We start from the raw sequence: 10,998 nt of genomic DNA on the forward strand, positions 1-10,998 counted from the left end.
GTATGTCTGTAGATTGTATAGTTAGGCCCATCTTCTTGACCTTAGCCCCATATACAGGTTTTGCTTCTTGAAAGCTGAATTCAAATTTTAGTCAGCAATGGACGTGGGCTAAAATTCCTGAGTAAATCTAAATCATAATGTACCTGAAATCAACAACACGTTTAGCATTCTTTGTCTTGTTGCCAACAGAGTGAGATAGTTTAGATGAAATATTAATTTCTGAAATATTGAGCACGCGTCAAGAATTACTTCAACAAGCAGCGTTCTACTGCAAACAGCGATTAGGATCAAAGGAAACCCAAGCAATATTAGGGCCCGAGATCAGTTCAAACAACACTATCACAATGTATAGCGACGCCCATGATGCATATATACGCTGTCGTTGTGATGTGAGAACTCACTGAAAATCATCGCCAGGTTTTTTGTAGACTCGCAAAACTAAGGGATCATCGTTTTTGAGTTTTACTATTGGCCCAAACACTGGGAAAGAAATTATGTGACTTGCATTATACTTGTAACGTTACATTCATCACACCAACTAAGAGTCACGTTGATAACGAAATTACGGTGACGGTGTGGCCAGTATTCATGGTATTAAATCATAAACTTGGCAAACGCTAGGACCAACACGTTGAGAAGCATGTTGTGAAACTGTCCCTCCGCCACACGAGGTCCCGATGAGGTGATGACCGGACGGTAGTTGGGCAGCTGACTCAGGATGTTCCACTCATACTCACAGTAGCTCGGGCCCTGAGGTTGGGCAGGGATGCCTCGCCTATACGAAGAAAACGTCAGCACTCAATTAACATGTACAGTAGTATGGGTGCCTTGAAACGGCCGTAGCAAACAAATTACCTAAAGCCCCCCTCTCACTGGACCCGCGGCACGCTAGCGACGTCACTGCGGCCGATCGAATTGACAAAGCACTCAAACGAATTTCATCGACAAAAAACGAATCTTTTTAAGCTTGGTATGTTTTGGTGTCTTTTTGATCACACTTGTACGTTTTGAATGATATTCCAATGATAAAGTCAAGGGTAACACAAATCCAGTTTAGGACGCAGCGACGCCGCCAGCGTGCCGCGGATCCAGTGAGAGGGGGGCTTTACCTGACCATCCTGCACCGCTGCTCCTCCATCCTGGGTGAGGCCGCGTCACTGTCTGACACGTCACGTGGGCTCCACAGCCGTTCTGCTACAGCACTGGCACGGGGCCTAGATATAACAATAACTCAGTCATGAAATAAATAGAAATAGAAATAGAAAATAAAAGGATAGATAGAAAAACAAATAGATAAATAAATAAAATGAAAACTTTAAAAGGATTGAAAAAAAATTGAAATTAGAAATAAAAATGAAATGAAAAAAAAATAGATACATGAAAATTGTGGTCGCGGCTGATTTGTTTTGGTTTGGCCCGGGGGGAGGGGTTCTCACTTTAATCCGCAGGGGTCGAGGATGAAATATAAATTTACTGTTCAGTGTAGAGAAATTCCTTGGCTACAGCTGGTTACATATTCTAGCGTGTCCGGCGGTTTTGCATCGTTCTGCATGATTATAAAACTTTCTTCTAGTTTGAAGAAAATGATCTCGAACTCGAACCAGTTTAGCTCACTGAAGAGCTATTCTTCCACTGGTCATGGCAGAGAAGAAAGACGTTCTGCACAGTATTTACATGTTCATCGTACGGGGAAATTCACTTAGCTCTTTTCGACAAGTACAAAACAAATACGACTTTACGTCCCATACTAAAGACTGCGACCCTTTCCAGTTGCGTGCATGTCGGGTAAGCTTTCAACTCCCGAGATTTCAACTGCCAATCTCTTGGTCAAGGTGAAGGGTCCCTAACCTCTGGACTATACACGCTACTGGCTGTTGGCACGAAAACTCCTTTCTAAAATGCCTGGAAAACTATAACACTGCATTCAAACTTTCTGAAAGAGAGTCAGACTTACCACATCCGAGGGACAAAATTTGTGGAGTCCACCCATTCACCCCATAGACAGGCTTCTCCACCAATGACCAGTTCTTTCTGTTGCTCCGTCCCTACAAAAATCATTAACGTTAATTGAACTCGTTTTGTCATTCATGACATGAAATACATATGTTTATAATATAGTTGTAGAATACTATATTGTTCACTGTCTATCCGTTCTTTTCATGTTAAATGTATTTGCAATTAGCCTAAGGACAAGAACTTGCAATAAACTTGATAAGTTTTCAAATCAGCATGTTACCTACTGGTCAATATTTTTCGCTACTGTCAGTGAGCGGGATGACCCTGCAGCTCAACTGGTAACAGGCTCACAGTGGAGCCAATTGTATAATAAACTGGGAGACCCGGCCCAATGGGAAGGGCATCTCGGTTGGAGCTGCACTTGCTGTTTCGGATGGGACGTAAATTGGGGCCCCGTGTTCCATGAGGTGCCTTGAGCACGTCAAAGAGAAAGGGCTAGCAAGCAATCCCTCCCTGTAATAATTTTACTGTAGACTGTCCTTTGTATGATAGCGATAGAATTATTCTTTTCAGTTATGTGTTAAGTTAATTCCCCTACTTCAGATACCTGAATAGTAAAGAGAAATTTCTACATCTACATCTACATTTTGGTACCCCCAAATAGCCCCTTCAGGGGCTAAGTAGGGGGGAAATTGAGGTCCCGGGCTAAGGCGGGCAGGCCCCCGGCCTGGCACGGAACGACTCAACGGTGGGAGCCGTCGCAACCGTGCCAGGCAGGGTGTTCCACTGGGGGATAGTGCGGGGAAAGAAGGAGTGTTTATATGTGTCGGTTCTTGCGTGGATGGTGCAAAACTTGAGGTTGTGGCTCCCCCGGGTGCGCCCCTGGGCTGGTTTGAGCAAACTGTGTCTATATTAGTATGGTTGTTAACAAGTTTGTAGAAGAAGGTGAGGCGTATTTCATATTTCTTTCAGCCTTCGATATACCAACTCTAACTAATCATACAGCCTCCTACATTTATACAATTACCAAGAAGTGAGAGGAAGTTGAAAGTACTAGAGTATGCTAGATGTTTATATACTCATGAATATGTATATAGTTGTTAACATGTGACCTGTGCGTAGCCCAGTGGGGCAAACATGTACAATAAAGGTCTTCTTCATTAAATAATATGCCCTGCTACTGAAAGTTTTGAAACAGCATGGAAACTTACACTAGGCACTACAAGGGTCTGAACGAACGAACTGTCAGTGAGTATGGATATAGCATATGAAGATTCATGTAACTGATCTTTAATTTCTTAAGAGTTTATTTGCAAGTTCTTGCCCGAGGGCTAATTGCAACATGATACAATACATAGAAAAAGTATACACATAGTGCAAGTTAACAATGGTGACAAGTGGAACAAGTGACTATTCTAAGAACTACTACGGAATACAATCTAAGCTTTTTGGGTTTGACTTCATTTTTGCAAGCAGTGGAAAACGAAGTGACTCACTTTTTCTACAATGAGTGGGTTTTGAGAGGTTAACAGGCTTCTAATTTTCTTTTTGTCAGTAAACGTTTGGACATTGTGGCAGGTGTTGGTGGCTTCTTCAAATATTTTTTTTTTCTTTCCTGATCATTAAAGGGGCAGTTTGAGATAAAATGTGTTTCGTCTTCCACGCGATGGCTTTTGGCATACATACCTGTAAAGTCGTGTGGATCACATTCGTAGTACTGTGGCCAGTCCCGTCCGTAGCTGATGTAGTTGAGGTAGTAGCAGGATGAGAGGATGGCTCTGTACCCGGCTCCTGTAACCTTGGACAACTCCTCCTTAAACGGTGTTCCTTGGTACCTCGTGTCGTTCCACTCCCACACATGGACGATCGTGTCCAGATTCAAACCCTAAAATATATGATATGATAATGATAATATAGTTTATTGATTGATTGATTGATTGGTCAAGACACACTCTTTGCAGTGCTTTATACACACTGAATTGCGTATTTGGTGTCAAAAACTTTTAACAGAATAAATCAATAAAACTGACACATTACAGGTAGAATAATCACATTACACACAAGAACATTTATTATAGAAAGGATGAAAAAAGAAAACAGGAACATTTTAGAAAGGATGAAACAAGGGCTATTAAACGGATTGCAAATGTTGATGTTAGATATCCAAAAGAATATACAAAGTACGTCATGATACAGGAAACCCCATTAATTATGATACCACAGTGATTCTGATTACCACATGTGAGTCGATATGATATGATATGATATAATGTGATGTGATATGATATGATATGATTTGTGGCTTTTGACCAATTCTTGTTGCCTACTGCAAACTGACCAAGCTCTGGAAATAAGCAATATGCAAGGTACATAATATAGAAGTACTGTAACTGCAGAAATGTTCGCGGTGGTTTTATTTTTGTCCAATATTGCAAGAGTATGTGACTATTGTACTGCCGTGAACTAAAAACCACCGCGAACACTCCCTTTTCCCCTGAGCGCGAAATAAAAACATGCGAAGTTAAATGCATTTACAGTATCACATGTTCTTAGAGATGTTTACCGTTGGCGAATCACTGATCTGGAAGTTGTCGAAGATTTCCTGCCAGACGATCCCTCTGGTCCTCTTGGGAACTTGATGAAGGATGTCAATTATCCTGTAAGAAAACATCATCATCGATGGGTGTCTGTCATCAGCGTCCCTCAAAGAGTCTATCACCTTCGTATGTAGAGGTAAAATCTTAAAGGCAACCAAAGCAATATCAGGGCCCAAAATATAGAAATAAAAAATGCTTATATTTTCATGGTAGTGACATTTTATAAAGCTATCTACTTCATTTTCGTAATGAATTCATACTTTGAGTTTTTCAAAACCGTACAAAAACGTGCTGTACGATGATTCTCTTAGTTTTGCGAGCCTACAAAAACCCCGGCGACGATGTTCAATGAGTTCTCACATCACAACGGTGTCGTATTTTTGCATGATGGACGTCGCTATACATTGTGATAGTGTTGTTTGAACTAATCATGTATAAAAATGACTGAATAAATTGACTTTCAAAATCCGATTTTCGGGCCCTTATGTAATATTGCTTGGGTTTCCTTTAACATTGCTTAGGTTTCCTGTAACATTGCACCCCCCCCCCCGGCAACCTTTCTGAAAAGTAATTATTCCCACAGCTAGATATATACATATACTGAGTCTAGCCACGTTCTAAAGATGTCACAAAACTCTAAACTCAAACTTATGATTCAAGTTCAACATGTACAAACATGTAAGGGCAAAGTGAACAATTGTGATTAACATAACACTGTACCCACCTGTTTATGTAGTACCCTTGGAGGTCAGCAAATCCTGCCGTACTGTTCGGAAACCCTCGCTGTCGCATGAATTGCTGTACTTCTTCATTGCTGTTCCTGTGGGTCAGACGAAAACAGGCATTTGACGAAAACAAACGTTTTTACGGCATTAACATCATACTCAACTCAAAAGTGATTTGAGCTAAGTTATTCTTTTTGGAAGCACACGATATTCACAATCATTAAAGTCCGTGAATAGCTTGGGAAGTCACTGAATATATGTAAATACTTTACTTTTGGGACCGCATCTGTAAGCAGCGACACCTATAGCTGCAGTACAAAGTAAATCAGTCAGAATTGCCCTGAGGAAGGTGACAGGCGGCCACCAAATGTCGGTGGAAGAAAACACTTGGTTGTATAGAAATAGTATTTTTAATCAATCGTTACAGTCATTTTCATTCTCCATGTTTCCATCCTTCGGTCTAACCATTCTCAATGAAATGAGAGTTTACCAGCATTGGAAGCGGACCTCATCACCGCCCACATGGAAATATTCATCCGCAAAAACTTCTCGGATCTCCTCAAACAGCCTCTGCATGAAGGTGTATGTACTGTCGCGGGCCGGGTTGGCCGGGCCGAGGTAGTAGATGTCTGGTTGGAAACTCGTCGGATAACACCTTAGAAAACAGAACAAAAATGCTCATTTTAGTCATTTCAGTTGTCAGTGCTGTTCCTTTCATTTAAACATTATCAGAAAGTCAGTTTGTATTCGAATTCCTTTTAAAAATATTAAATTGTGTTCTCAAATACTTGTACGCCACACAATCAAAACCCAAACCCTTGTGCTCGATGATCATTCGAAATTATTCGAGATCATTCGAAATCATTGATTCAGTTCTATCAAAATAATATATGACCGAGCTTTAGCAATGTGCACAAAATGTTGAATGCTGATGTTGAAATCTTCTATTTGAACCAAAGCAGAACCATGGTCATGATAGAATGATAGACCTTCTTGTGTTGAAGAAGGGTCATGATCAACTGACCTGGTTAGAAGTTCCGGATGACCTTGACCCCAAGACATCATGTGACCAGGGGAATCGAATTCCGGGATGACTCTGATTCCGCGCAGGCGCGCAAACTCAATCACTTGTGTGACGTCAGCTGGTGTGTAGATGTGCTTCTTAGTGTACGCACCCTGGTAAACAAATATTATATATATACATCATTAACCAGTGTAAACACAAATTGATGCTGATTCGTGAAACTTTATAATTACTTTCGGCTCAATGGCGCCTTCCCAGCAAAATGTACTTATCCACATCTTCTAATAGACAACAACATTTTCTACACATGCATATGTACCGCAGTATTTTACCTTAGAGGGGAAAAATGTACCACCAAAGATGGCATACCTCTATTTCAATAAAGGCTTGGAATAAGGAGACACCAACTGAAACCTTTACTTTGATGCATTACCCCGAGCTGACCCCTGGAAAATCAAAATGGCCGCCGTCATTGGCAAGAGGTCTATTCCACCGGAGGCTACGACCGCTCAGCGGCCAAAGATTTGACAGCTTGCTGAACGAATTTCATAAATGTAGAACGATTCTGTGATTCGTCGTCTTTCAAATCATACTTTTAATAATAACTTTATTGTAAGTTCATGCCCGAAGGCTAATTGCAGACAAACAAATACATGGATATACACGGGAATCGACATTAACATCTTGAATCATATTCCTGTTATGACATCAAGGGTTACACAAATCCACTGTACTCACTGTACGATCGCTCAGCGATTGCCGTCTCTTTAATTATGATTGACACAACAGTGTCAGTACTTTCGTGTACACATACATGTAGCTACAGATCCTGTGTATTTCAACAGGTGCAGGGATACGTCTTACAACGGTGTGTTCTTACCTTTCCGCTGAGATCTGGAAAAGTTGTACTCTGGAAGGGAAAGGCCTGATCATCCACCATGTGCCAGTGGAGCACGTTCATCTTGTTGTAAGCCATGGCGTCCTGTGGGAAATATTGGCTTGATTTATATCTAAAGATAAATCAATGTCTTCAACTGGATACGATACGGAGATTGCTTCCAGACGTTTTGAGTGACGTACATCACTCTTTGTCAGCGTCACTAGAATCAACATTGTAAATATACGTATTGTATGGGTATTGCAGGCTTGGGGCTTTGTTAGATTAAATGTTTATACTAATCCGCCAGTTGACAGAAGTAACAAGACCACAAGGTAAAATTCTGAATGTTTCTGTGTTTTGCTTAATGAAATCTTTGTAAGGGCCATTCTGGTCTAACTCTCTGTTTGTTGCAAGCGTTTTCCTGAAATTACATTGCAAGATACTAAAAACGCACAGCACATGAGAAAGACTTGCTACATTAGAACGCACAGGAGAAGCAATGGTCAGAATTCTTTTGCCTAAATGTGTATATTTTGACTGACACAGAAACCCAAATGCACCTACCACGTGCTGCATAATGAACGGGAGCGGGAGGTAGTGTCTGGCCGTGTCTATCATGACGCCTCTGTGCGGAAACCTGGGAGAATCACTGATAGTCGTCCCGTTTATCACGTGCTGTTAGGTACAGGAATCGAAAGATAAACGCATGTTTATTACAACCCCTTTCCTTCCGTAAATAATTTCATCAGGTTGGTACAACATAGGATATTGGAGATTTCTTTTTACACAATCAGTAAATCTCACGTTTCTGTGTCGGTCAAACACCTTCCTCAAAGCTTCTGACTGGAGTACTGCTTCTCGCCGCTATAAGTAAACAATTTACATTACTATCAGGAAGTCAACACCTGTGATGAACCGGGGCGAGGGGGGATAGAAGCTTAGCCACGTTTGGGATTGTATTCTCGCCACAAACGCGCCACCTACTTCGGCTACTTATAGCGATGAGAAGCAGCACTCCAATCAGAAGCTCTGAAGAAGGTGTCTGACAGACACCGAAACGTCAGGTGAGATTCCTGGTTGTGTAAAAAGAAAACTCCGATACAACGCCTTTCCACTAGAGGATGCGAAATCTTTGACCGCCCTACAACCAAATATTTGGCAGGTCGGTCAACGAATTTCGTCGATAAAAACAAAATTCTTAACGTTTTACGTGCTTTGTTGTCTTTTATTATCTTGCATCATATTGCAATTATGAAATCAAGGGTTGCATATTTCCAATTCTGGTCGCTGTATGGTCGCTCAGTGACCGCCGACTTAAGGGCTTTCAACGTTACCTACGAGAAAGACAAGTAAAAAGTTTTGATTACAGTAAGGTCCTAAACAAACTCATGGCAACACAAGGTGAAAGGCATTAAACTGATGCAGTATGGTTGTGAACAATCATGGCTTTGTATTTAGTAGGTTGCGACTGGACATATTCTTTTGATTATTGGCGTCAGTTGAGTCTTAACATTAAGTTTGGTTGAAGTCTTTCCCGCACCATGCAGATGGTGCATAGGGTGGGCCCATCTCCATTTCAATAGCCCTTGGACCACACAACTTTGTATAATCACTGCAGCAGAGGGCTAGTTCACTGGTATTGGAGTGTGTCTTGTCGAGTCTTATCATAGTGTTTGTTATTACCTGGCCGTTCTCTTCGTACACCAGCTGACTGAATGTCTCCAATCCCCTAAGAGCGCCCCATGCGGTTTGGGCCCGAAGTGTCGCACCGTCAGAATTTACCAAAATGGAGTCTGAGGTAAATGATAAATGAAGCATTGCAAATTAGAAAAAGAGAGAAAATGCGAAAGCAGAAAAAGCCTTAGCGTCGACAATATTCGTATTGCTGTTAATGGTGACAGGAGGAGAAGCAACGACACCATTTTTGAAAATAAATGGACCTCCCTGTTTAAATGCAGGCAGATCTCCGACTGGCCGATCTCTTTTTACACAACCAAGTGATTTATTTAACCGACGTTTCGGTGACCATCTGTCACCTTCATCAAGGCAAATCTGACTGGTTCACTTTGCACTGCATCACAGGTGTCGCTGCTTACAGGTGCGTTCCCAAACGTAAAGTATTCACATACTAGTATATACACTGTTACAGGGAACGGCATCCACAATGCGGTCGCAAACGTACAGAAGTGTAACACATACACTACTATCAGGCAATAAACAATGAAATAATTAACCTCTACTTCTTAAGAATGCGGTCCCAAAAGTGACTGACAAGAAGTCTTTTTATTCTGCTCATGGATACTTCCTTGCCAACCGACAGATCTGCTTCGAGATCATGTGAAGCTGGTTATCACCACAACCTTAGTAACTAACTGACAGGTACTTACATGACTCGTCCGAGTCCAGACTAGGATACCTGGTGCACCCGTGTGTGACGGTCACCACCAGCTTGTCCAGAGTCACGTCTCCGTCCACCCCTACCCTCTCTTCCTCCGGGATCCAGAACAGCAACTCACCGTACCTGCAGTCATTTTCATAATTCGTTTTTTAAGGAGTTCATTAACAGCTTCCGTTAATTCCCCTAGCTTTCTCCATTTGACTAACTTACAAAAAACAATCTTACAACTAAAATCAACCAACCCACTTACGATACAAAACGTGGGTCTTTTCATTTTCCACTGCCTTCAAAAAAGAAGTCAAACCCAACCATAGTCAACCTTAGGTAACATACAACTTTCATTGTAGACTAGATAACTATATCGATTCCCATGTATTTCCATGTACTTGTTTGTCTGCAATTAGCCTCCGGGCATGAACTTACAATAAAGTTATTATTATCAACGCTTAAGTGTTTGGCCCAGAGCCCAGAGGTCGTGGGTTCGAATTCTCTGACTTGGCATCGATATCCACGTCCCTGGGAAAGGCGTTTTACATGACTTTTCTCATTCCATCCATTTGTAAAAATGGGTACCTGACTTCGGTTGGGGAGGTGAAAGTTGGTGGAAGGAGAGGGATGGGCTCCGCCTTTCAATACAGTGTCATAGACACAGTGGATAACAACCCACTACCCCTACCGCCTCAAAAAGGCTATGGGACTACCTTGACCTTTTCCCACCATTAGCAATAATTGATAAAACATAAGATGTGATCTCTTCATATCTTTGCGTTATGAGCTGTTATGATAGCAAAGCCCAAAATCTAAACATTTCTAGGTCCCAGGAAGATCTACCCACATACTAAGTATCAATCCATCCAAGCATTCTTGAGTTATCGTGTTGACACACACACACACAGACAGACACACACACAAACGAACGCTGACTAAAACATAACCTTCTCGGCGAAGGTAATGAAAAGAAATAAAATGAGAGGACCCAGATCATAATTAGTTGGAGACGTCTGATACATAAAATACACAGTGTCATCATCTTATGTTTACCTTGTGGTAATGATTAATATAGATCGATCATAAACACATCAAACTTCATAAAAGTTGAGGATGTGTGAACAGCACATACCTACTTAAGGCGTGATCCAGAACTTCCTTGCACTCCCCATCACTCACTGCAGCAGAGCTGGAGTCAGACTCCATCTTGAAATTACGAGGGTCGAGAGAGAATCTCACGGACGTTGGGACCATGGTCCTCGGCTGAGGCCAAACCGTTCCCCGGGCAACTTTATCCTCACGTGCCTTTTCATACCAGGACGTCTGGTACGACCATTCTGCCACAGTTACTTGAAGACTAAGCGCGACTAAAACTACCAAAAACTGCTTCATCTTTCTAGTAGCAGAAATCAGTGTTACACTCTCCAAGG

At 41.7% G+C, this 10,998-nt stretch overlaps 1 protein-coding gene across 1 annotated transcript; it reads right to left on the reverse strand.

Annotated features, from left to right (window-relative positions):
* Positions 1-400: 400 nt before the first annotated feature.
* LOC136426623 (beta-hexosaminidase subunit beta-like) lies at positions 401-7,857 on the reverse strand. The gene is made up of 11 exons (XM_066415301.1): positions 7,747-7,857; positions 7,183-7,284; positions 6,303-6,454; positions 5,769-5,933; positions 5,278-5,373; positions 4,500-4,613; positions 4,295-4,298; positions 3,643-3,841; positions 1,955-2,045; positions 1,110-1,214; positions 401-775 (listed from the first exon to the last, which is right to left on the reverse strand). The coding sequence occupies exons 1-11, from the start codon at positions 7,798-7,800 to the stop codon at positions 595-597; spliced, it is 1,263 nt and encodes a 420-aa protein (XP_066271398.1). The 5' UTR covers positions 7,801-7,857; the 3' UTR covers positions 401-594.
* Between the last annotated feature and the right edge of the window lie 3,141 nt (positions 7,858-10,998).

This window comes from Branchiostoma lanceolatum, chromosome 2 (genome assembly GCF_035083965.1).
Source record: "Branchiostoma lanceolatum isolate klBraLanc5 chromosome 2, klBraLanc5.hap2, whole genome shotgun sequence".
In the NCBI taxonomy this organism is placed as follows: domain Eukaryota; kingdom Metazoa; phylum Chordata; class Leptocardii; order Amphioxiformes; family Branchiostomatidae; genus Branchiostoma; species Branchiostoma lanceolatum.

Bases quoted from the DNA above. Each gene is read 5' to 3' on its own strand.
- LOC136426623 (XM_066415301.1), bottom strand. From the start codon at position 7,800: ATGATAGACACGGCCAGACACTACCTCCCGCTCCCGTTCATTATGCAG. The intron at 5,934-6,302 runs GTCAGTTGATCA...CTGTTTTCTAAG, and splicing joins CATCCGGAACTTCTAACCAG to GTGTTATCCGACGAGTTTCC. The intron at 1,215-1,954 runs GTAAGTCTGACT...TGTTATATCTAG, and splicing joins AATTTTGTCCCTCGGATGTG to GCCCCGTGCCAGTGCTGTAG.